The sequence below is a fragment of the Theropithecus gelada genome, chromosome 6, assembly GCF_003255815.1.
Source record: "Theropithecus gelada isolate Dixy chromosome 6, Tgel_1.0, whole genome shotgun sequence".
NCBI classification, from domain to species: Eukaryota; Metazoa; Chordata; class Mammalia; order Primates; family Cercopithecidae; genus Theropithecus; species Theropithecus gelada.
Window position 1 is genome coordinate 64231815 of NC_037673.1, and position 26660 is coordinate 64258474.

General features: G+C 40.2%; 1 protein-coding gene and 1 long non-coding RNA gene across 6 annotated transcripts in view; one reads left to right on the top strand and one right to left on the bottom strand.

Annotated features, from left to right (window-relative positions):
* The window catches only part of MAST4 (microtubule associated serine/threonine kinase family member 4), a 576259-nt gene that overhangs the window by 400892 nt on the left and 148707 nt on the right, over window positions 1–26660 (top strand). The window contains exons 1-2 of one of the 5 annotated variants that reach the window (XM_025387805.1): window positions 7674–7745; window positions 8029–8162. The exons of 3 other annotated variants lie outside the window; for them this stretch is intronic. In XM_025387805.1, coding sequence (XP_025243590.1) covers window positions 8071–8162 — 92 coding nt within the window. In that variant the 5' untranslated portion in view covers window positions 7674–7745; window positions 8029–8070. Of the gene's footprint in view, window positions 1–7673; window positions 8163–26660 lie in introns of those variants that run through there. One more of the 5 variants, XM_025387803.1, reaches the window with a different exon arrangement.
* Window positions 4627–7188, bottom strand: LOC112626062. The gene is made up of 2 exons (XR_003119825.1): window positions 6873–7188; window positions 4627–5076 (listed from the first exon to the last, which is right to left on the bottom strand). It is a non-coding gene; the product is annotated as an uncharacterized LOC112626062 (long non-coding RNA).

Here is a 26660-nt window from a genome sequence, read left to right on the forward strand (position 1 = left end):
TGCTATTATAAGCAATTCTGAGATTAATTTCTATATTCACAAATCTTTGTGTGCATACTTGATTGTATCTTTTGTATAAATTTTGCATATGAAATTATAATTCAAATATATGTGTGTATATATTATATGTACGTGTATATATGGACACATACATTTATACATGTGTTTGGACACATATAATATGTGTTTGGACACATATATATGTGTGCCTACTACATGTATGTATATGTATGTGACCATATATGGGTCTGTGTGTGTATATGTTTTCATTCTCCAAATTGCTTTCCAGAAAGTTAGTAGAGAGTACTTATCTTCCCCATGCCCTCACCAACATTGAGTATTATCTTTTTTTAATCTTTACCGATGAAACAGGTAAAATTTATACCTAATTGATGTGTTTCTTTTTCTTTTTCTTTTCTTTTCTTTTTTCTTTTTTTTTTTTTTTGAGATAGAGTTTCGCTCTGTTGCCCAGGCTGGAGTGCAGTGGCGTGATCTTGGCTCACTGCAACCTCCATCTCCTGTGTTCAAGCAATTCTCCTGTCTCAACCTCCCAGCTAGCTGGGATTACAGGCACCTGCCATCATGCTAATTTTTTGTAGTTTTAGTAGAGACGGGGTTTCTCCATGTTGGCCAGGCTGGTTTTTAACTCTTGACCTCAGATGCGCCACGTGCCTCTGCCTCCGAAAGTGCTGGGATTATAGGTGTGAGCCACCGTGCCCAGCCTGATTGATGTTTTAATTACATTTTATGATAACTAGTAAGAGTTAACTCTTGTCAAGCCTGACATTATATTTATGCCCCTATGAATTAACATTTCTTTTAACCTTTTTGTTGGTATAGAAGTGATATAACTTAATAGAACTCCTTGACTAAATAACTTCATGTCCTCCCTGACATACTATCTTCTGATGTGTGGAATAATTGGAATTGATCTTAGCAATGGAAGGAAATTCCGATTGTTACAGAAGCATGTGATTTCTACCTCTCTATATGCTCCCTGTATGGTAGTTTGATGAAAACTCATACTTCTCATTTTAATGGCATAATTTTCCATAACTTTAGATGTATGACCTGGAAAAAATATTCAAGAAAAGAAGAACAGATAAATTAACCTTAATCTTAAATTACCGAAAGGTCTTAGTGTCAGCTACTAAAGGGCTAAATATAACCATGCTGACCCACTTAAACCAAATTGACACTTCTTATAATTGCACTATAATTCATGCTCAAGAGCTGTATAAGAAATGATGCACCTTAGACCCAAGCTTCTGGATCAAGAAGCACCTTGTCCTTGAAGTTAATTCCAGATTGAGCATCTAATGCAATTATCAGTAACTGGGGTTCACTGTTACCATCAAAAAGCATTTAGCACTTCATACACAACTAGTTGTATATTTATGCTTAAACGCAATTCATTACATATCATGGTCTCTGTTGAGATTTTGAAATTTGAAACAATAGACCTGCCTAATAGTTACAGCTTATATAGATAATGGAATGGACTCATGAACCCATGAAACTGAAATTGAAATAGACAGGAAAAGGTTTTTAAAACATGTATAGGGTCAGTCTAAAATATAGGCAGGTGGCCTTACTTTGTTATCACACATCTTTCTAACCTGTAGCAAATCCATCCTCACTCTCTTCTTTCCCCTGCCCACCCCTTCACCCACAATCCTTTCTCTATCTTTTCTTCCCTTTCTCCCTTTATTTAATATTCATCCCAATGGTGGTAGTGATGGTTTAAAGATGAGGGGATAAAGCCCCTGCCCTCAAGGAGCTCTTACTCTAATAGGGACTGATAATGTACACAAACTGATTTGAATTTTGATACAGTGGAAGAACCCTGTCATGCAGGAGCTCTCAGAAGCAGAGCCCAGTAGAGGGATATCTAATTCATTAGAGATGGGGGACTCCCATGAAGGCTGCCTAAAGTGACAACAAGGTTGGTCTTAAAACAAGATAGGAGTTAGGTTTTCTGTTTGTTGGGTGATGCATTGATCTCCAAGTGTTGCTGTCTACTTCATAATTGGATTGCTGGCTTGGCTGGAGGCCAGTGCTCCATGTGGTTTATTGATAGATCTTCCAGAGAGCTGTTTTAGAATGGAGAGATACACTCATCTCTGCATCTTGCCCAGTAGTCTCCTTCTTTTGCACGACCCCTTCATCCCTGTAAGGATGCCACGCATTTTTCTGGCAGTGTGTTCAGCTCTTCTCCCATGGGGTGGAACTCTGTTGGGACTAAGCTATGGAACTTCCGCTGCTTGAAAGTCAGAAGGTAGAGTGCTGGAATGTGCTTGCAAGACGTGATTCTGCACCTTCCCCAGTCCTATGGGCTGTGCGCCATATGTGTATTCTACTCTACTTATCAATCATACATATCAAGGAGTCACTCACTGCCTTGGGAGGTAAGGGCTTCATTTCCCATATCTATGCACTGTCTTCTCTTCTATTTTGTTAGCTTATAGGTTATCTGCTAACCTTTTCTGTGTCTGATTTTCCTGGGATCCAGAGAATGCCTGAGAAAGACCTTGCATTCTCTTCCCATTCTGGCCAGTCTTCAGCCTGTACTTTACTTGCTTTGGACTGTATACTTTATACCACTTTTGGAGATTGTGTAGTTCTTTGCTCAGCCTATCAGGAAATAGAATTCTTATGCTGTTTCCTTTGTTTCGGGTTTTTTTTTTTTTTCTTTTCCTTTTTTGCTTCCGGGTTAATGTTTCTTTCATTTTACTCATTCACTTTAAAAATCTGAAACTCTCTTACCTTGTGGTATTATTTTAAAGTATGTTTTGGTATTTTCCAGGATGATACAACCTTGCCTATTATCTGTCTTAGTTTTCAGCATTCAGACCTATCCCTACAAGGTAATTTTTGTCTATCTTTTTATCTTCCTCCATATTTTAGCACTGTAGTGCAAATTTGTTTAATAATACTAGAAGCGCTTTCTTTCAACCTGTTCCTCATTGATGTAACTTTCTTCCCATTTCTATCCTGGTATTAAGCTTTATTTCTTGGGATGTACAAAATGATTACAAGGATTGCTCATTCAGGACAGCCAGTTTGCTGTTCACACTTCTAGGCTCAAACTCTCAAGACTACATTTAGAAGGTATCCAAAGTGGACTTGAAGTTGAAGGTGTGGACAGCCCTGGGGAACTAGTCACTTCTAGGTGCTCTGAAAATGGCCATGGGAAAAGGTCAAAGTTAGTTTAGGACACAATCCTTAGAATAGGCTAGGATCAGGTAGAGTGCTTATGAAATCTCGACTTAGTGTCTTATTGGGCATGGCGTCATGTCTCGAATGTCCTGCACAGGTAGCTGACAGCTTTGCAGACTTCACACCTCCACATTAGAAAACTGAGTCTGTTCATAGAGTCTAAGTTCAAGACAAGACTCCGGGCATATTCTCTCTTAATATTGTTCTATGTAGACTGGAGAAAACCCCTTCTTAAAGGGCATATGTTGCTGGGCGTGGTGACTCATGCCTGTAAGCAGTTTGGGAGGCTGAGGCGGGTGGATTGCCTGCAGTCAGGAGTTCGAGACCAGCCTGCCCAGCATGGTGAAACCCCATCTCTAGTAAAAACACAAAAAATTAGCCAGGCATGGTGGCGGGCGCCTGTAATCCCAGCTACTCAGGAGGCTGAGGCAGGAGAATCGCTTGAACCCGAGAGGCGGAGGTTTCAGTGAGCCAAGATCACACCACTGTACTCCAGCCTGGGCGACAAGAGGGAAACTCCATCTTAAAAAAAAAAGGTGGGGGGCTTGTGTCAACAGGTGGGCAGTAAACAGAATTCAAGTCAGTAAAAAGGACTTGGCATTTTTTGTATGTAGGAGGGGAGGTAATAGTGAAGGATTTGACCCTTTCTTAACTACTTATTTCTTCCTAAGCTTGCATTTTAGTAGGATGAGAAACTTATTTTTCAGTTTCATTTACCTTATAAAACCAAGGGCTGACAATATCATTCTGATTAAATGAATGAAAGTTCTGAATCACAAAGTTTGTCCATTGTTGTATAGGCTTAGTTGTTACACAATAGAAAATCTTGCTGAATATCTGTATATTGACCTAGACCAGCTATAGTCTTAAGACTTTCCAATAATCTCAGTTCCCTCTTTGTTCTGCAGTTGAGTTTTACTGCAGTCGCAACGATAGTTTCTGCCCATATAATGATTTTGTAGGAAAATGTCCGTAGTTTTGACAATTTTAATTCTTGTGTTTACCGACTGCTCTACCTTCTGAATCATATGTAACCAAATCAAGTCAAACAGGTTAGAAGACAAGTCATACTTCAGTGTCACATCTACTCTTATCTTCATGAGTGTGGGAATGTACCATCCACTTTCACTTACTACATTAATTCATTCTGGCTCCTCATGTACTTAACCTATTTTTATTTTTTCAGTTTGGATACAACCCAAATCCTCCTAAGCCTTTTAAATGCAAAAAAAAAAAAAAAAAAAAATTAAAGTATATGTAGTTAAAAATACTCATGTCTTTACCCATCTTTACCCATTCCTTTGAGAATTTCTGTAGAGGCTTTCTCAAAATGCAGAGAGTGGAAGCAGTAATAACATCTGATGCCTGGAGATTGGGGTATCTGTCATTTAATCAAGAGAAGAAATAAACATTTTATGTCATTGATATATCTGTTTTAGTTGCTATCATCTTTATAGGTTATGCCCCATCTTTATAGGTTATAGGTTATGGGCTTTTCTAGAAAAACTATTGAGAATATGAGAGTTGGGAGGTACTGAGGTCCTCAGGTTTTCAGACCACCTAGAGGTTGTGTTCTACTCACTGTATCTCCTTCAAGTTTTCTCTGCTCCAACAGCTCTCAAAAAATCCACTCTTGTGTCAGCTCTTTTCATCTTTGGATCCAAACCCCCTTTCACATAGTTCTTATAGTTTCACATCGCTGTATTCAACTACTACTTGTTCCCTAATTTTTTTCTTCTTTACTTTCCACACAGAGTTCTTCAACCCAAAACGTGTATAGCACAAGTTCATGTCCACCTTGATTACTCTTCTCCGTGCAGCTTATAATATGTAATTATCCCTCTTGATCTTGAATACCTACAAGTGAGCACAAAAAGTTATTCTCTGGGCTTGCCTTTGAGGAGGGGACATGGGACTCAAAAGGAGTTCCCCTTGAGTTTGATTGTGACATTTCTTAGAGCCATGTAAAGACCTGAGGAATGTTAGCACTGATATCTTTCCAGCTACATTATATAGATAAAAATAAGAGAAAGTCTTTAGAATTTAACAGCATCTTCATGGGATTCTTAAAAATTCAGTATTCTTTGAGAAAATCAACGGATCTACTAGTACTAATAGTTTCAGTGCATCTTAAGAGAAATAAGAGATACGTGGGCTTCTGAAGTATCCATTCAAAAAGGATTTACTAATATTAAATGCCTATATAAACCCAGGAGCTGTCAGGTTCTGAAAATATGAAGATCAGTAAAATGTAGTTTTAGCCTTGAGAAACTCAGGCTAATAGGAAAGACAGCAGTAAACAGTCAATTATACACAGTGTGATCAGCAGCCCAGTAGAGACATGTTGAAGACCCTAGAGAGTAGAAAGAAGCACATTGTGGGTGTCCTCTGCTCCAGTCTTATGTCTGTCCGCATAGTATTCTTTCAGTTTCTGTATACTGCCTACATTTATGTGCAGTGTGTGTAGACGCTGCATGAAAGGGCTTATGTATGCCATCTTCTCTTCATTTATATATGTCAGCCTCTTAGAGGTTGGTCCTATTACGGACCCCATATTGCAGTTGGGGAAAATGGGAAGAGATTTAAGGTCATAGTAAGTGTCTATCCAGAATTCAGACCCAAAATTTTGCTCTTAACCAGTGCTCTGTATCACCCCTCTCAGAGAAGCCTTTATCTGGAAAAATGGTTCCCAACCAGGGGTGATTTTACCTCCCAAGGGACATTTGGCAATGTCCTCAGACATTTTTAATTGTTAGCACTGGCATCTAGTAGGTCAAGGTCAGCAATGCTGCTAAACACCCTCCAATGCACAAGAAAGCTCCTCAGACAAAGAATTATCCAGACTATGTCAACAGTGCGGAGGTCTAGAAACTGCTCCGGAGCTCAGGGACTATCTTTTGTGTCAGCCTTCAAAACGTATTTTGCAATACTTAGAAATACTTTTTAAAATAAGAGCATGGGGCAAAAATGCTGGACCAAGCTCATTAATATCTGTTGAAGTGTGTTTTGTCATTTAATGTCCCTGAATGTTTGGGATAAAGTCCCAAATGTAAAATTGAGAAAATAATACCTTCTTTGTCTACCTCTGGGTTGCAAGGATCTGTGGAGGCTCTGTAAGAATGTGAGGCGATAATGCATACAAAAGCCTTGGACACGAAACATCATCTAAAACTCTTGGAGCCCTTGGTATGAAAATATTAATGTGGCCACAAGAATTAGATAAAGAAGATCCCACCGCAGGCTTCTTTTTGTTTACCCGGCCTACCTTGTCAGCTTACACCCCCTTTACCTTCTCTTTATCCTCCCATCTTTGTAAGCGAGTTTGTTCCTAGTATTTACTGCATGGATTAAGCCATTTTTAGAGGTAATTTTTGCTGAATATATACTTTTTTGATTTAGTATTTCTTCCCATATTACACCAGACTTAAGGCAGCTAATTTAAATTATATTTTTTCTTTATGTACTTTATACAAAACATTCATGGATGGGGGGAGATACTTAAATACCATGCCTTTCTTCAAAATGAGTAACAAGAACATTCAGCCCCCTTCATTCCGTCCTTTCAAGGTCTAACGTTCTTGAAGGGGCAATACTTGTAGCATTTGCCACATAAATGCCAGGTTGTGTCTTTCCACGTCGGGGCTGATCATTACCTAGATCTGTAGTTGCCAGCCATGAAGAAAAAGAGGTGTGCACCGTGGTCATTGATAGAACAGATGTAAACTCATCAATTTAGTATACTGAGGTTTTCGGTGAGTGTGGCTTCCCGTCCGCGTGCTTTTCCTATACAACCAGCGGCGTCCCGGCAGAGGAGTCACTGTGGACTTCCCTAGAGCGTTGTCAACGGCCATCCCTCCCGCGGTGAATCACAGGTCGGCCTCAGGTGCGCGCAGCACACACCCGGAGCAGCCGCGGGTTTATTTATTTATTTATTTCCGGGACGGATCCATTCCGGGCTCGGGGGAGGGGGAGCAGTGGCCGAGGCTGCGGGGCTGTCCCGGCACTGGCTGGGGTCACACAGTGGCCACCGGCTCCTTCTCCCGTGAGCCCCCGCTCCCCAGGCACGGCTGGGGCTGGTCGGGGGAGCGGGGACGCTGGGGGTGGGGGGCCGGGAGAAGCTGGGGGCGCGGCCACCAGGCTGTCCAAGGACAGGGCCCTGCCGCCGCCTCCTTCCAGCCGGACCCTGGAAGGGTCCACAAAGGTGTCAGGTTCAAGTCCTCCAATAGGCCCATTTTTAAAAAGTGCTTTCAAGTTTCCGTTTTTTTCAGGAGGGGAGGGCAAGAGCAGCTTTTTCTATTCAAATTCTTTTCCTTGTATGTAGATACCAAAAGGAAACTCGGCACTGGGCATGTTCGGATGTGAATGGTTTTGCTGATAAGCAACAGCCTCCGGAACCAAAGCCTCAAAATAGTCGTCTCCCCCGCCCCCCGCAGAAGCTGCGAATGGTATCTGCCAAACAGATGACAAAGTACCTCGGACTGAATCCCACAGACAGCGTTTTGAGCAGAACGCACGGCTCAACTCTTGTAATTACTGTTTATAGCTGGCCGAGCCTGACTAGGAGAGGGCAGACCCGAGAGGAAATCAGTTTCCCGGACCTTTGAGAGGAGGCTGTGTGTTAATTAAAGACTAGGACGGGACGGGTACTTCTCAGACATGCTCCAAGTTGTTCTTGAGATCACAGTTCCCACCACGTTTTCTCTGGAGGGAGTGAGTAGATAATTGGGATTTTTTTTTTTTTTTTTGGTCTTGTTTTTCTTCCCTTTTTTTTTTTTTTCCTTCTTTTTCTTTTTCCTCTCCCCATTTTAGTCATATGGCCTTGAACCCACAGTGAATTGAAGAGAGAAAGAAATGGATATGTCTGACCCCAATTTTTGGACTGTGCTCTCAAACTTTACTTTGCCTCATTTGAGGAGTGGGAACAGGCTTCGGCGAACACAAAGGTAAAAACGCGGGGATCTCTGCCTGGAGAGGGAATGCTTTCACTTCCCAGAGGCCCACAGGCCCAGCTGCCTGTGGGTTTTGTGTATTGGGTGACACTTTGAAAAGTTTCTGCCCTGTTAGGGGAGGAGGCACTGTTTCAGGTATTTCATCGTCCTTGTGGTTTCCTGGGTAACCCTGATAAATGTACTTCTCGTAGTTTTTCTCCTTTTGAAATGTGGATAATAAGACATTTCCTTGTGAGAGGTGGGGAGAGAAAAAGGGAAGGAGGAGGAGGTACTTTGTCTAAGTCTGTCCTTTGATCTGATCATGTTTATCCATTTCATTCACCCAGTCATTGAGGCTTCTGGTACTTCTCGTTGAGCCCTTCAGATGTTCTTATTAAATATTTGACCTTTATAAGATGCAGATGTACAATGAAAGGATAGCCCAGGTTAGCTATTTCATACTATCTGTGGAGAGGCAGATCTACATAACTTTGTCATTTTGATTTTTCAATGGTTTGCTGACATTTATTACTAATACAGGACTGGCCTTTTCATTTTGTAACATATATTTGACAGAAAAGATGGGGAAAGAAAAAGAATTTTAAACTCAAGATGAAACTCATGCCACAAATGACAGGCAGTTCCAAGAGTTTGCTGACACTTGTTTTGAGAGACTATGATTTTAAAGGAGGCATTTCTCGCCACATTTGTGTCCAGCACAGAAAAGTAGGATTGTTGTGCTTTTAGAGGGGCACACCCTCTGAGTTGTGTTAATACTGAGTCTTTGTTTTCCTTCAAAACTTGCCTTGCATGTGCATGTGAACATGCATGAGAGCAACTTTGCAGTCAAATAAACAGGATGCAGGCTATCAGATTTGGAGCTTCACAATCTCTATGCTTCGGTGTTCAAAGAACCCAAGTAAATGGTCTGTTCTTTTTGATTATACCTGTAACTTTTTGTAGTATAAATGTGGATGTGTGATACTTTAGAAACCTTAGTTTTTCCTTTTGAAGTTTTTCATGGTGTTTCTTACATTTCAGAAACATCCTGGAATACTCACATACACTGTTTATATACACAGGGGCACACACAAATCACATGTGCACCTGTGTGTATGAGAGAGCCATCCGGCAGGTTTCAAAGTCATATTTGCTTTTTGATGCAGTTTGAAGTATTGAAACTACTAAACTATGTTGGATTCTGAAGTTGTGCCTTTTAAATAACGTGACTGTGTTTTTCTCATTCTGCCATATATGGTCAGAGACCCTCTCTTGTAGTATTGCTCATTTTTGTTCAAGTTGTGTCAACCATGCATCAAACCTCCAAGAAACTGATAGAGTTGAAGGAGATACATGCTACACATGAACTAGGCCATTGCTGATTATGTGATAATTCGTATAATTTCTTACCATTTCAACTTGACAGAATCCCTTAAATATTTCTGAGTTGTGTAGTCCTGGCTGCGGTACAGCTTCTACTCTTCCCTGGAACCAGTTCTTAGAGAGAGAAGTCTGTTCTGGCATCGTATGTGTATGTCTGAACCTTGTAGAGCAGTTGGAGCCTTTCTTCTTCCTACCTACCTGTTGACAGTATTATTGGAGAGTCAGATGCAGGAGGATTCTCAGGCTGCTCTGAGCCTGGCTTTAGGGCAGTACCTATCCCACCTGAACACTCCAGTTCAGACAGCTCACACTGACAGAGAGCCTAGGTTCTAAGGTAACCTGAATTCTTCCCGGTAAAATGGGAGAGCATTGGGTGGGCTGTTTCCACCCCAAGTCATGAACCCGTATCTTCAGTTGGGCAAAATAGAGATGGAAGTGGATTTTCTTCTCCCCGTTTTAAGAGTAGAGGTTATGATAGCCTATTTGTTGCTGGAGATTTTCAGGTTTTGCAGTTTGGAAATAAACATCCCAAAGATCATCTCTGCATCCATCGAGGCATTATCTGTCTCAAAGGACTAGCATTGCTTTATGTTTATTATGTAGATTCGGAAGGCCAGGTGTCCTCATCTCCAGGGCAGTGTATGTGGCTATTGCATCCTGTTATTATACAGTGATCAATTCTGGCTCCATGTCCTTCCCTAAGGACATGAAACATGTGCTTACATTGTGACTTCCACTTTGGGGATGCCCCTTAACTGTTCTAAATCCTGTTTCCTTTTGCAAGTCTAACCCCATACCTTACCTGGCTGAGTAGTTTGTCTCCTTTCCAAAGGAACTTTCTGTTCCCAAGTTGTCCTGTTTTGCCATCCTTGATAAGGGTGTCCCCAGTGTCCAGGTGAGGACGCCTTGCTCTCACCATCAATCAGATATGCCTTAACCCTTGAGATATCTCTCATTCCCAAAGTTAGTTCCTTTCCTGCACACTTGCTGACTTGTGTGAGAGATTGTTCATTTTGAATATTTTATACCAGCTATTTGTTCGGACTCACATTGTATTCTGGAGGACTTTATCTTAGCTTTTTTTTAAATATCAACTTCTTGCTTCTATCAAAGGGTGAAATTCAGCTTTGAGCCTGTGAATGAGCATCTTAGAACTCATAAGGATAGAATGTTTGTAACACTTAAATGAGCTTGAATGGTTTCAGACTCTTACCTTAAACCTTCATTATAGTAGAAATTGTCATCATGGATACTTTTGGTTTGCGACGTTACAGTTGCCTTATAGTTCAATGTGATGCTGGTTTGTTAGTTAATTTACTCTCGGAGAAAAATATTGAAGGTTTTTCTTATAACCCACAGCCCTACTTTTGCCTGTAACTCTTGGGGTTCCTGGGGAAAGAAGCCTACAGGCGTACTCTCAGGCCTAGATTCTCAAAGATGACACAGTACTGATGAACTGAAAGACTCTGTCTCTTGTGCTATGTCCCAAGGACAGTATCTTATGCCCTTCATTCTTTTTTGTCTTGACCATGGCAGACATGAGATTGTTGGAATGCACGCTGGCTTTTGTCTACTGTTTTGCCGTACAGCTTACATGTTCCATTGGAAATAGTTCCTTCTATATAACTGGCTTTGTCCTTCTCTCCCTTCCCCTCATTTCCTCAAGGTAGTCTCAGTACAGCCATTCACCTGCTGCTTTGAGGGACAGAAACCTAGGCTTAAATGAAGAGACTTTTTATACCAAAATGTGTTGGTTTAGACTGAAGTAATGATTGCATGTTTTAGAGATTTTCAGTTTCATAGGTCTGTGGCTATTCCATTCATTGAGGATCCTCTCACAACTCAGAATGGAAATGAGTTGGCCTGTATTCACGTCACTGCTTATATTTATAGCATCTTTTCTTTGCCCATTGGATTAAAAACTTTTGGGGGGAAACAAATCAAACTTCTCTTTTAATTATATCTGCTCTCTGTCACACCTTAAGGAAAGGGCTCCAATTGATTTCTAAATGTTGCTGCTAAGTTTTGAGTTGGACCTTTAGTTTTGCTGAAGTGCACTCTTGAGTCTTCAGAAGATGCTTGTGTTTTAACCTTAATGTTCAGAAATCTGTCGTGTTTTCATTTTGCTTAAGTGATAATCTCTTAACCTTGATGACGCCTAAATCAATAAAACCATTATCCATGCCAATGGGTAGTTTGTGACTCAGTTCATCACTTTCAGCAAGTTTCCATTATTTTTCTGAGAACCAAAAAATAAGTTTTTGGGGTTTTTATTTTGGTAGGTTTTGCAGAATTCACATTACTCAGCAATTGCTACGAACAGCAGGTACCTTCAGGGATCTTAAGCTACATCCTGTAGTTGTCAGGATGTATTGAATTTTTTATGCGTTCGGCATCTTCCCTTAAGAAACATCTGTAGTGTTTGATGAGATTTTCCTTTATTTTGCTCATGAATGTATGTCATGACTATGAGAACTATGGAGAATCCTCTTCCCTCTGGCCCTGGTATTCCAGGTGTTAGTAAACCTGTACTCACCCCTTTTACCCAAATCTCAACTCCACATTTATTAAGCACCTAATTGTGTACCTGGGCACTGTGACCCAATTCTGAAAGCCATAGGCTTGCTGTCAATGAAGACAAGTAAATGAATCACTGCAAACCAGGATAATCCAGAAGTATTTACAAGGTACATATAAGCCATAGGAGTGGTCAGTGGGTAACAGGGAATTTGGTCTCAGGGAGCCAGAAGAGACACCACATAGAAAAGGTTTTGAAAGATATTTTGGTGTTGACGAAAGTGAAGAACAGGGCCTTTCCAAGGGGCAGGAGAAATGGTGTGTACGAAGGCTTGGTGACCTTGGCAACGCAGAGTCCCAGGAACTAGACATGGCTTAGTATGGCTGAAGCAGAGAGTTGGAAGGGGCAGTACTACACAGTGGTTAAGAGGGTCGTTCTGAAGCCCATTCACCTGAGTTAACATCTTGACACTATATGAGATTGGTTATGTTAACTTTGGACTTCAGTTGCTCCGTCTATAAAATAGGGATAAGTATTTATCTTATAGGATTGTTGTGAAGATTAAAATGCATTCATATGTGTAAAATGTTTAATGAAATGACTGGCATATAAAAATTCTCAATAAATTTTAGCTGTTAATATTATTGCTGTCATTACAAATGAAGATGAGTAGTGGGTGATGAAGCTGGAGAGGAGAGCTGAGGCGCTTGGCATTTGAAGGAGTTTGGTTTTGATCCTGTGCTGGGGAGACATGTCTAGCCATACTAGGGTTTAGGTCTGAGACTGGGGGTGAGACTTGGAAGCCAGTTAATAAGTTCTTGGGGTAGTCTATTTAAAAGATTTTGCAGGGCTAGATAAAGAATGAAGTGAGATTGTGCCTTTGAGAGATATGAAGGATATGACTTTGAGAGAAGTCGGTGAGCCATTGGCTCTGAGGGAAGAAGAAATATTCCATGATGGCCCTGGGATTTTTGACACTGGGAATCAAGGAGAGGGAGGAACCACCTGTACTTATGAGAGTGAGGCAGGGGAAAACACAAGAACCTATATTATACTTGTCCCTTTTGTCCCCTGAAGCTCAGTTATTCACATTTATTGAAGATCTTTTGTGCACTGAACACCATGGGATATTTATTCCTTCATTCAGCCAATATCCCAACCCTGTATCCCATGCTGGTCAAGGGACACAGTGATAAATGAGATAGACAGAGTGCTTAGGCCTCACCAAGAAACAAGTATCTAACTAAGTCAATTGCCAAATAGTGGTCAGTGTTCCCATGGCTGTAAGCAAGAACTGAGATGAGAACATAACCCTGTGGGGTGGTGATGGGAGTTACTTCAGATAACATGGTCAGGGAAGGTCTTTCAAGAAGGTGATATTTAAGGGAGCCCTAAAGGATGAGAAAGAGCCATCGTGGGAGGAGTTTGGGGACAGGCATCTGGGAACATCAAAGGCACTGAGACTGGGAAGAAAGAGCCCCCTAGGCAGGCAGCTGAGTACATAAATCCAGAGCACTCAGACAGGCTGTACCAAAATAATAAACATGGGACTCACCATTAAGGCCATCTGAGAAATATATCAGATTAATACATGGGAGAATTAAAGATACCCCACTTAAGATGTGGGCAGAAATTCAGCGAGGTACGGGAAAAGAGACTTAGTCGGAAAAAGTCCCCTAAGAAGGGAGGGGACCAGGAGGGCGCTGTCCTGGAAATCCCAGGAGGAAAATGGTCAACACCCCCAGCACTCCACAGAGAGTTGAAGTGAAGGTGTGTGTTGTATCTGGCAACTGGAAACTCATGGATGACTTGAGCATGAACAGGCGCCCCAGGGTAGGGGTGTCATAACCCAGAAAAGAGTGAAGCAAGGACTTGGAGAACATGGGTGGTGGCCACTCTCTGTGGGCAGCTAAATACAGCAGCAGCCCAGCTATGATGGCCTTGCCTCTGCACATTCGTGACTGGCCCGCCAGCCCTCCTCCCTGAATCATATCCCCTTACTCACTGTTGCTCACTTTGTTGTCAGCTTCATTGCCCAAATTGGCAATGACAGTTTCCTTTTCACCTCCCTCTGGAAGCTCAAATTTCTTCCACAGCCTTATGACTGTTCCCTTCTGACATGTTTATGTTTGGAGTTTCTGTTACTGTAAAGCCCTGACCGAGTGTCTCTGGCTCCCACACACCACCTTTTGCTCTCCTACTGAGGCCCTGGTACTCCAGCCCCTCCCCTGCAGCCTAGTCCACAGGAGACTGAAGTCTGGCCCCACTTACTGCTCCTCTCCTCCTCTCCACGCCTGACCTGCAGGCTCTGCCCCTCCCTGAGTCCCTGCGCCCATTTCCTCCTACTCCTTGCTTTGCCCAGGCCTGTTTCATAGTTGCTTCCTTTCATCCTTGTACTTTCTTTATGCTCTTGACTGTGTCTTCAGCAGGCAGGACAGGCTTACAAATCATGCAGGGCTCGCCCCTTCAGTCCTTCTCTCATTTCTAGTTAGCTCTCACGTTGCTAATATTCCATGACGCCGTCCAGCAACCTGGGCTGCCCTTGCTCTTGACCCTCCCCCGCCCCAGCCTGGTCAGGGATACCCCTAGAGCAAAGGAGAAAACTGAGCTCCAAGCCCAGAGCGTCCAGCAGCTGAGTGGCTCCTGTTGAGAGCCTGGCTGTCCCAACTGTGGCAGCATTCTGCAGATTCTGGGCATCTAAGGCTTACCAGATACAAAGGATGGAAGCAGAAATATGCACAGTTCAAAAATGTTGCTTTTAGCTTCTAGTGTGAAACTTACAATAGGAAATCACAGACTGTTTTGCCCCTGTAATATGTAGGTCTTTTGTGAGACAAGGGGGAGGGAGGAAGCGAAGAAAAGAGTGAGAGAGAAGGGGAGAGAGAAATGTGTGAGAGTGTAAAAACTAGATTTCAAAAGAAATTCATTAAAAATAAAACATGAGAATTATGGAGCATATGCTGCATGGGGAGACATGGACTATTCACTGCTATTGTGTGTGTGAGAGAGAGTGTTTCTGTGTGTGTGTTCTTCATTCAAGGCAGCGGTGCGAGTAGTATATTGATAAGTGCACAGTGATGGGTAGAACATTATATTCCTTAATGGTTTTGCTTGCTTCTCTTTACATATCTCTCCTGTTATCAGAAGGCCAAGTGATGATACCTTTAAACAGGAATCGTAAGCTTCAAGATAGAGACCATTTGCCTTCTGGGTTAAAGATTGACAGGTGTTAGGGTCAAGGAATCATTTGAGTTCTTGTATGGAGATGGCCCATAGAAGAGGAAGCTTGGAATAGAATTCAATCTGAATAATTTGGGAAAGTCCTCCTTCTGTTGGTTGAAATGGAAATAGCTGGTCTCTCACAGAGATGGAAACTGGAGGCCCTGGACCCCAGCCTCACCCACCATACACACCCATCTCTAGTGTGAGTAAGCATGCACAAAGCTATGTTAATCTGAGCTGTCTTCACTACCTGTAACTAGTCATTTGGGAGTGACATCATGGTAACTGAGTAATCCTTTTGAAACTTAAATAGTAGAGCCAAGATATTAAAATGGTCCTGGGGCTACCCGGATGAAAGTAGGTACAAAGTGTGCATTAAATTGTCTACTAAAAGTAAGAGTCTCTATCAGTAGGAACTTGTTTTTTGTGATAATGTGGCTCATTTTGTAACTAGATAGATCTCAAAAGTTCATACATTTGTTAATACTTGTAGTTCTGGTACTCTTCTTATTTCCAGGCAGACAGAAGAAAAGAAAAGGAAAAATTCCACTAGGAACTTGGTTGTAATTTCTGAAAATGTTGACCTTAAACCTTATTAATAGAATAAAAGGACCTGTGGGAATTTTAGCTACAAGAATGTCTATTGGACATGCCTATTTGAGAAGGTAATTATACTAATATCACAAGTGACATATCATATGGTTTTATTTTAAAGAAAAAAGACCATAGCAGAGAATTTAGGCTTTGATCAGTACTTGAAGGTAAAATAGATTGGTAAGAAGAATAGGCAGTCATTAATGTATGTCTCTTATCTGAAGCACCCCATTGCTTACTTTATTATAGAATCCTGGAAATTTTTACATTCTGCTTTGTGGTCCTACATTTATCAGTGACTGATTTTGTCAGAGTTTGAGAGCTCTTAGCAAATTGTAATTGCAGGCGCTAGTATAAGCAAAATGCAGATCTTGACATCTGGTAGGCCAACCACCATTTTTATTCTGAAGTTCTTGAATAAACTTTTAGCTGTTCAAAGTAAGTACCGGCACCCTGTGCCCCTGGAAAATTTCTAACCTGACATGGAAGTTCAAGTGGCAGTATCTTTTAGAGGTAGTATATTAGGTTCCAAGTGAATCACCTAGGTGGAGGGAATGAGAAACTGAAAATTGGTGAAATTGGCTGAGGTCTCCTAGGGTCATAGAATTCGAAGGGGAAGAAAGCTGATAGATTTACCAGGCCCATTTTGCCATATGAGTGTTTATTGAAGCTGTCAAACAAAACCAAAGCTGTAAAGAGGTATGCTTTATTCTATCTAATTTTAAATGTTACAGTGTATGTTTATGTCTCACACGTTACTGGGTTTCTTAAGAGTCATTATTGGAAAATTAGAAATAGTCATTGACAAATTTCTCAGCTATGAAATCTATAGAAAGTCACTGAATCCATAGCTTATATAAAAATCACTTATGCCCCTGTCACATTAATGTCTTCTAAAATGCAATATGATTAATATATTTAAATTGGGAATTATAATAATTAAATATTTTACTTTTATAGATTTATGGAGGGGTTGAGGGAAAAAAATTATGTTTGGCATGGGAAAAACTGCCAGCTGAATAAAGTACTCGAGGAAATATGGTAAATGAAGCCTTTGTTACTGTAAAACAATAGCCACTAAGTGGCTATTATGTAATGTTATTTCTTATGTCTGATTTGAGTGGCTTGTTGATCTTGGAACTTGAGATATAATTCCTGTAAAAATATTACTTTCACTTGGCTAATCTCAAGACTTTTGATACAAAAATCAAAGACTTTTCCAAGTAGATTACCTAGATCAGGAACTAAGCACTGGAGCTACTGAAGCTATGTCAGAATTTTTTTTTTTTTTGTCCATATAAGGACTGATTTTATCTACTTACTATTCCCTATCCTAGTACCCATCCAGATAAACACAAGTAATTTGCTAACCCCAAACCTGGTGTATTGTAAAATTAACCTAGGCTTGTTCAACCACTGCAAAGGGCAGGCATGTGGCAAAACAATTGATAGGCACATCAGCTGCCTTGGCAAGTTGAATGGATGATTGTAAGTTCACATTTCCATAGTGGGTCCCTAAGCAGAAGGATTTCTCATCTTTGATCTCAAATGGCCTTAGTGACCAGTGGAGCTAAACAGATGTGGGATAATTTGGGTGCTTTAGGTAATAGTTCTTGTTATGGATTCTGCAAAATAAGCCTCTAAGCTTATGAATCATAATTTCCTATATGTTTTAGGATTTGATGTCTGGGGTTATGTATTTGAACCATGGAATAAAAGTTGCCATGTTTTTACTGTGTGGCCTGTAAAGCTTATATGTAGCGTTCTTTCTCAGTAGATGCCTTCTCTCCTGTGAAGTTCAGGCAAGTTAGCCTTTGAAATCAAGGATTTTTAAAGTGAAAAATCAATAGTGGTTTTGTTAACATTGGATCCCAGGCTTGAGATGGGAGACCTGCCCTCTTCAGTCCAGTTATTGGATCTTAGTGCTTTTTAATGCTATTTTACCAGCATAGCCATGGCCAAAATGCCATTTTAGCAGGTAGACTTCATTTTTCTATAACACTGTGATTGATTATATATTATTTGATGGCTTCTTATAGAGGAAGCTCTTTAATTAAGAGCAATCGTGGCTTTTCTTACCTTTTGAGATTTAGCCTTCCAATTGTCTACCTTCTCACATCAGATCTAGGGTGATTTGGGGGCCAAAAGGTACAGATACTGAACTGATTAGATATTAATATGATACAACATTTTTATGCCATTTCTAGGATATAGAAACATTCCATGGAATGGGTCCCAGGTTGGAAATCCATGAGGGAAAAGCGTTCTGACTCTTGGCGCTGATAAACATATTCAGAAATGTTGTATTCCAGCCAGAGTAAATATATATGCCCTTTATACTTTTTTTCAGTTAGCAGAAGTTACTTCTAAACACTTATTTTGGCATTAAGGAAGCTCGTCATGACCTATTGTTCCAGAAAGATTATAGTCCTCATTTTAAGCCAGTTCTTTAGTTCCCATGTAAGTGGCTTGCCCGGCCTGGAGCTGAAGAAACAACCCCTGCTTTTCAAACCTTCCATTCTTATATGTGTGCCCAGCAGGCAGTGGCTTGTAGCTGTTCCTTCAGCCACTTAACAGGTTTGATTTCAAAGCTTTTAATAGAGAAACTAACATGTTTGGAGGGGATTCATGGCCCAACATTTATGGATTTTGTTGGGAAGTCTCAGGTGTGTATTTATCTTAAAGTATATGTTAAGGCCTATTAGATGAAAGTAATTGTTTGTGCTTTGTTCTGTTTTGGTTTTGCCTTCTAGTCCTAGACTGAATTTCTTAAGATTATTTTAGGGATTGGATTGGGAGGGAGTAGTTCTGAGTCCCGAAGGCTATATACCTTCTCTTGCAGTTCCTTTTCTTTGGCTTCCTGGAAGCACTAAAGAGGAGTCAAGTGATTGTAAATTCGGCCAAAAGACAGAGAAACCAAGAGCTGGACGATTAACCTCTGAAACATGGGAAGTTAATTACATTTACAAACACTTGGAGGGGTTATTTATGAGTCATGCATCTCTCTGTGACCCTTTTACTGCTTTGGGAGCTTGTGGATGAGGCTGAATCACTCACTGAAACCTGATAACCTGATAACCTAGTTTGGCTAAGTTTGGCTTCTGAGAACAGGGTCTGAGGATTTATCACATCACCTCATTTTTTCATTTGTATGACAAATATTTATTGAGTTCCTTTTATGTGACCAGGGCTACGATTATCACCTGGGAAATGAAGATATGTATAGCATGATCCTTTTCTTCAAGTAGCTCAATCTAGTGGGCTTTAGACAGTAATACAGACAAAGAATTAGAGTGACGTGCAGTAACTGGTAGATCTACCAACATCAGCCCAGGAGGAGGGAGGGGGAGAATATCTGTGGAGACAGTTTGATATAGTCTCATTTAATCCTCACAACAACTGCATGAAGGATATGTTGTTATATTTATTATACAGATGAAAAAATTGAGGATTAGAGAAATTACCTAACTGTCCCCAAATCTCACCAGTAGTAAGTAGTGAATTTGGATAAAAACTTTACTATCTTATGGCCAAAAGAAATATAGCTCCAACAACATTCTAATTACTGAAAATAATACTTGTAAAGCAAGATTTTAGTACCTTTTTAATTTTATAGGACAGTACCCTCTTGGCAATTCAGAAGATATTTGTGGAATATAGAGCTCTGATAATTTTGATCTTTCGTTTAGAAAATGCTGCCCGCTGTCTGAGGGAAGAGAGTGAAAAACAGAAGTAGGTTTTACTTTGTTTTAAGATTGCCACCTGCTGATTCTCTTTCCTGTTAATGGAAATTGTAAATGTATTCTGCTGTAATTTCCTCATCTTAAAGTATCACAGTTTATGATGGTGTTTAAATGGGTTTGTGCTTTTAAATTGAAGCTTTACTTACGGTGTAGCTCTGCACAGCTGCTGTCTTCCAGGCCTTTGAATGAGTAACACCCCACGCACTCAGGCTTATTTTCCTGAGCTTTCCCTCTATGTTTTATAAAATCCTGCACATTCACATAAGTGTATATGTTATCCACACATTTCAAAATCCATGCCGATCTTCTAATAATGCATGTAGTTCATCCCTTAGAAAGGACAAAAATTCTTTCTGCTTATATGGATGGCAATACAATGGGTATGCCAGAAAATATCTGTTGGGAGATTTTAGAGATGAATTACTTATAATCTTCTTTCCTTTTAAAAAATGTAATAATTTGTCTTGAAGGTGCTATTGCTAACTGTTTTTAAGGAGGAGATGACTCGATGGCATTCAAATACACCTTTTCCTTTGAGAAAATTACTGTGTTTAGAGAACGGAAAAGTAACTGCTTTGTAATACATAAAACAATTGCATAAGAATAGACTATAAATAATCTACAACACACAAAGGACACAAATATTGTGTCCAGAATTCTCTAAACCACACACACACACACACACAAACTTTACTGGCCATCTCTTAGCTTTTGATAATACAATATGTGAGCTGTTTTGGGGGAATAGCTGCCCCTACCTAAAGACGGAAAGAAGTCTTCCCTCTACGGACTTTGTTAAAGGTTAAAGAAAGTGTGTTTTATTACTACTAACCTAGACCCAAGACTTACTCAGATTTGTGCTGACGCAGGGTTTACCACTTGTATTTACTCCAGGCAACTAGGTGTTAGTTTTGTTGAGATAGGTTTGTTGAGATAACATTTATATACGGTAAAATCATCCTTTTTCAGGTATGTAGTTCAATAAATTTTAACAAATAAATTTATGTAGCTAACATGCAAGTAAAGGTATAGAGTGTTTATTTTTTTATTTTTTTTATTTTTATTTTTTTGAGACAGAGTCTCACCCTGTCACCCAGGCTGGAGTGTGGTGGTATGATCTCAGCTCAGTGCAACCTCTGCCTCCTGGGTTCAAGCGATTCTCCTGCCTCAGCCTCCCGTGTAGCTGGGATTACAGGTGTGCACCACTATGCCCAGTTAATTTTTGTGTTTTTAGTAGAGATGGGATTTCTCCATGTTGGTCAGGCTGGTCTGGAACTGCTGCCCTCGTGATCCGCCCGTCTCAGCCTCCCAAAGTGCAGGAATTGCAGGTGTGAGCTACCGCACCCGGCCAAGTATTTCTATTACCTCAAAAAATTTTATGTAGATTTAGCAGTTTGATGATGCTAATATACAATTAGAATAAGACATTTGTTTTGCTCTCCTTTCCTATTTTATAATTATGTTTTACATTTTATTAATATTTCACAATTTTTTCTTAATATCCTTTTTCTATTCCATCCAGAATACTATGGTACACTGTGTCATCCTCTTTAAAAATCATTTTTATTAGGAAATGATTAACACATAGTTAGATTACATGGTGATATTGTCAAGTGAAGTACTGGAAAAATGCATCAGAATGAAATACCTGAAAGATAAGCAAACTAAATTGTGTGGTCCACTATTAATATGTAATAGCTCATTTGGACAGACAACAGTTGCTTATGTCTGTAATCCCAGCACTTTGAGAGGCAGAAGGGTCACTTGACCCCTGGAGTACAAGACCAGCCTGGGCAATATAGGGAGAGCATTGTCTCCATAAAAATTTTTTAAACGGCCAGGCGCAGTGGCTCACGCCTGTAATTCCAGCACTTTGGGAGGCCGAGGCGGGCAGATCATGAGGTCAGGAGATTGAGACCATCCTGGCTAACATGGTAAAATCCCGTCTCTACTAAAAATACAAAAAAAAATAAACAAAATTAGCCTGGCATGGTGGCAGGCGCCTGTAGTCCCAGCTACTCAGGAGGCTGAGGCAGGAGAATGGCTTGAACCCGGGAGGTGGAGCTTTCAGTGAGCCGAGATCGTGCCGCTGCACTCCAGCCTGGGTGGCACAGGGAGACTCCATCTCAAAAACAAAAAAAAAAAAAAAAAAATTTAAACATGCGTGCCTGTGGTCCCAGCTACTCCGGAGACTGAGGTTGGAGGATTGCTTGAGCCCAGGAGGTCGCAGCTGCAGTGAGCAATGATCGTGCCACTGCACTTCAGCCTGGGTGACAGAGCAAGACCTTGTCACAAAAAAAAAAGTCCCTTTGATACTACATAGATGAAAAAAAGTATAAGAAACCAGATAAACAGATATGACTAGCAGGAAATTGTTAACAATAATTTGGGGATGTTTATTGAGGACGGAAACAGGGCCTTGACAGTGGAGGACTTGGAAGGTGTATAATTTAAGATATAGATTATGATTGTTGGAAAGTAAGCATGGAGATCCAGAAGGAATCGTAGAGTTTTTCTATGCAGGTGAAGATGGAAGAAAATATGTATTTTACAAAAGATAAATTACAGGGACGTTATTTGCTTTGTAAAATAACTTATCAAGTCCTTCTACTATTTTTATTATATTTTAATTTTAATGAACCTTATATAGCCTTTAAACTAAATTTTAAACTAATACATGCCCAAGACAAAAAATGGGGAAAATATTTTTTTAAAAATCACCCCAAATTCTAGTACTCAGATATAACCACTCTTACAAACTTGGCAGAGTAATATTTTTCCTGTCTGCGTATGTGCACACATGTTGCATGCATATCACAACGCAGATATTTTATTGTACCTCCTGGTTTATTATCTGCTGTTTTCCCTTAATGAGATTCTTTTAAATGCCCAACTTTGCAATGGTAAGATTTCTAGAAATTTTAAAAAATACCTATAGTATACAAGAAGAATGGGGCGTGTTAATGGTAAGTCCTGGGGCACACTGGAAAGGAGTCCAGAGGCTGCTGTGCTAGTTAATGCGCAGCTGCACCCATTGTGGGCGTGTCCACAGCCAGCTTCCTGGTATGCAGTGAAGATGGGCCCATTGACACTAGTGAAGGCACCCTGGATGGGCTCACATTTCAGGTCCTGTTTTTCTCCTACAGTATTCGGATCTCTCTTGAAATGCTTCCTTTAAAAATACTAATCCTAGCTCAGAAAGACTCCAATTACCATCTCCCCACAGGCTTAAATGTTAAACCTCAAGATCTAAACTTTATCCCTTATGTATGTGAGCAGGCTTGCCAGATGGCAGGCCAATTAATATATTTTTGCAAGGTGTAGAAATGTTTTTTCTCCATAGGGGAACAATGAATCCATCTGCTCCTCATCTTCCTTTCCCCTCTGTCTTTTGGGGAAAATCATATTTAATTTTCAGACATAAGTTATGCAACTTTGTAAGTGATAGTTTCTGCTTTTTAAGGGAAATAGTTTTAATAATTGAAACTTTTTCTTAACTATAAAGATGTGAAGAACCCTGTCATGGACTGAAATATATGAACATCTAAGTTCTATCCAGGGAATTACTGTTTTTGAAAGTTGGGTATATAGAGTCATATGTTGAAAATCTGAGGCCGGGCGCGGTGGCTCAAGCCTGTAATCCCAGCACTTTGGGAGGCCGAGACGGGCGGATCACGAGGTCAGGAGATCGAGACCATCCTGGCTAACACGGTGAAACCCCGTCTCTACTAAAAAATACAAAAAAACTAGCCGGACGAGGTGGCGGGCGCCTGTAGTCCCAGCTACTTGGGAGGCTGAGGCAGGAGAATGGCGTGAACCCGGGAGGCGGAGCTTGCAGTGAGCTGAGATCCGGCCACTGCATTCCAGCCTGGGCGACAGAGCAAGACTCCGTCTCAAAAAAAAAAAAAAAAAAAAAAAGAAAATCTGATTCATGGAGATATAATCTGGAATAGACTTTCAGAAACATCTAGTTGAACCCCCTCATTGTAAGGTAGGAAACTAATGTTTAGGTAACAAAATTTCAAGCTGGTAAACAACAGAGATGGTCTGGGAATCTTGTCTTCAGGTTCCAAAGTAGGACAACCATGGTGAAAATAGAATCTTTAATCTCTTGAGGCGAAAACCTGGTTAAGATTCAACTAGGAGAAGTATGCTCATATTTATGCCTATTCTCCCTTGAGTTTCAGGCACTGAACTGTACATGTCACCTCTACAGTGTCTTTTTGCCCTCAAGTGGCAATTCAGATCAGCAGGTAATTAACTGTTTAGTGACTATGCCTTGCCTCCCAGTTCTGTTGAAAGCTCCTGAAGGACAATTGCCACATCCTGTTTTAAAGTACTCATGGATGGTGTACTACCTGGTCATGGAATGAATGAATTACTGAATATATAGATATCAATGAGGTTGTTTTACAAAATTCTCTCAGAGAGTGTTGGAATTCTAGGAGCATGACCACATTATAGCCCTCCCACAATCTGTCACATTATCATACAGAATTTGGTTTCTTTTCCCTTTGGTATGAAGGAATTTACCCCTGACTATTCCAGAAGCTTTTCTTAGAAGGATTGCTTCACCTACTTACCATCATGTTTGATGTCCTCCATATTTTGGTATAGATGGGTTACATCAGTTACTGTTAAACAAGAAGGAAGGATTTAGACTTGGCATTATTTATTTTATTCAAGTTGACACCTCTTCCTCTGTATTCTTGCTAAGAGGCCCTTCTCATACAGTAGAAAGGGTTTAGACTTTGGATTTGGACAGACGGTTGGAATCCTGAGTTAGACTGTGACCTTGGCAGGCCATCTCATGTATGATACTTGGTTTCCTCATCTTTCAGTATGGAAAATAATCAGCAAGCCTTTTTTTGTACCATAAGTAAAATGGATTGTGAAGCACTTAGAGCAGGTGGAGACAGACTACAGCCTACAGGCCCAATCTGGCCACTGCCTGGTTTTGTGTACTGACCTTTATTAGAACACAGCTACACTGATTCCCATGGGATGGTCTGTGGCTCTTTGTGCTACAATGACAGAATCCAGTAGTTGCCACAGAAACTCTGGCCTGCAATTATCCGGCCCTTGACAGAAAGACTTTGCTAGCCTCTTACCTAGGACAATCCCTGGAAAATATAGAGACTCAATAAATTGTAATTTTACTCTTTTTCCATTGGTTGTTTCAAGTTCAATCTTTCCTTTAGGCACTTTTTCAAGAAAGTGAGTTCAGGCATGGCCTTCTCTGGTAACCCTTCTACAGCCCCACCCCACTTCTGGAGTATAGCCAAGGCCTTGAGCCATGGTACAGGACAGAACATGTTGAAAGAGGTATCTTCATGGCCCCCACACCCTGATATGTATCATGTCCTGACTTGAATTGAATGTTGTGCATGTTACAGAAATAGAATTTTCTCTTATCTAAGTGTAAATACAGGCATGCTATATAGATTGCAACATATCCCAATTTAGCTTAGATTATTTCTTACTATATATTGCAAGGTGAGTCCAGTCTATGCTCCTTCAAAAACTTCTAAACACATTTGAAAATACACTAAAAAAATTATTACAAATTACAAATACCATATTTAGCAAGGGACCTTCTGAAATCTTAAACCAGGAATTTCTGAAGCAACTCTGAGCCATTTGAACAAAAAAGTTCTCAAAGGAGCAATAAGATTTTTTTGTTGTGTTTATTTTGCTTTGTTTTTTAAGCAAAGTGAATTCACAGTTTCTTAGCAGTTTTGATTAGGGACACCCTGGTGTCTGGTAGAAGACTAAGACTGAGAATAGACTGTGGTAGAATGTGCCAGGTGAGGACTTACTGCTTGATTACCACACTCTAACTCCCACACACAGTGGAGAGAAAGATGAGAACTTTTGAGAGCTGCTAAAGGCAGTTATGTTTGCTTGGTATTTTTTATTTTAAAAAATGTATTGAGGAGTCATTTTTCAGGATACTAAAAGGATTTATTTGTTCAGTATTTTAACATTTCCTTGTGTCTTAAAAAATACTGAAGAAATTATAAGAGCATTACCCAAAATTTTGTAAAGTTCTCCTTGATTCTCTCTGTCCCCTACTTCCTGCATATTTTAATATTTCCTTTGCCTTCACACAGTCCTCAGTTAGCATTCATTCTAACATGTTGTAATTCTGTATATACTTATCTGAATTCCAAGCTGACTGCGAGTGTCTTGAGGCACAGACTTTATGCCAGCATAGTGCCTGGCACATAATAGACACTTAATAAAGGTTTATTGAATGAAAGCACCACACAGTGAGCATATTTGTGCGTATAGCGTTTTCTATCTTTTGGACTATGTCCTTAGGATAATTTCCCAGAATAGAGATTGTTATGCCAAAGTGACGTGAACATGTTTATGAATTTTAATACATCGTGCCAAGTAGCTTTTTGTCTACTTGAGGTGCCTTCCAAGTTTATGACTCTCATATTGCATGGTACATTATTGCTAGAATGTCAGTCTGGTGTTCCATATTTTCTCTACCAAAAAAAAAAAATGACAGTAGGGTACATTATTGCCAAATTCAAGTTTGGAATGAACATTGCATATACTTTAGGACGAAGAGCTTCTAAGGAATAAAATTCCCTCATGTGGAACTTGGGAAACAGGGAGGCAGGCAGCAGTGGCAAGGTACTGGATAAAAGATACTGTTATGGGGCAAAGAACTTCTGGAGTTTCATTACTACTATAAACCTTTACTGAATTGTCATCAGTATTTCAAGGAAACAATTGAATATTTTTGTTTACTTTTCCCCTTTAACACATTTAATGTTCAAATATGAAACATGACTAAATGCAAATTGCTGTTAATGCATATTCTAAGTTCTGCTTTTAACAAAGTCTGAAACTGTTTGTGTAATGTATAATGCATTTCCATCTTCAATAGATCTGATCTGTGTGTGTGAAATAAGATGGAGCCTCCATGCTGTGACCTTGAGCAACAGTAGCTTTTTTTTTTAGTTTGATATTTCCCCTCCCATATGCCTGGAATATGGCAGGCCCATAAATTACCAATGATAAATAGCCATATCTACC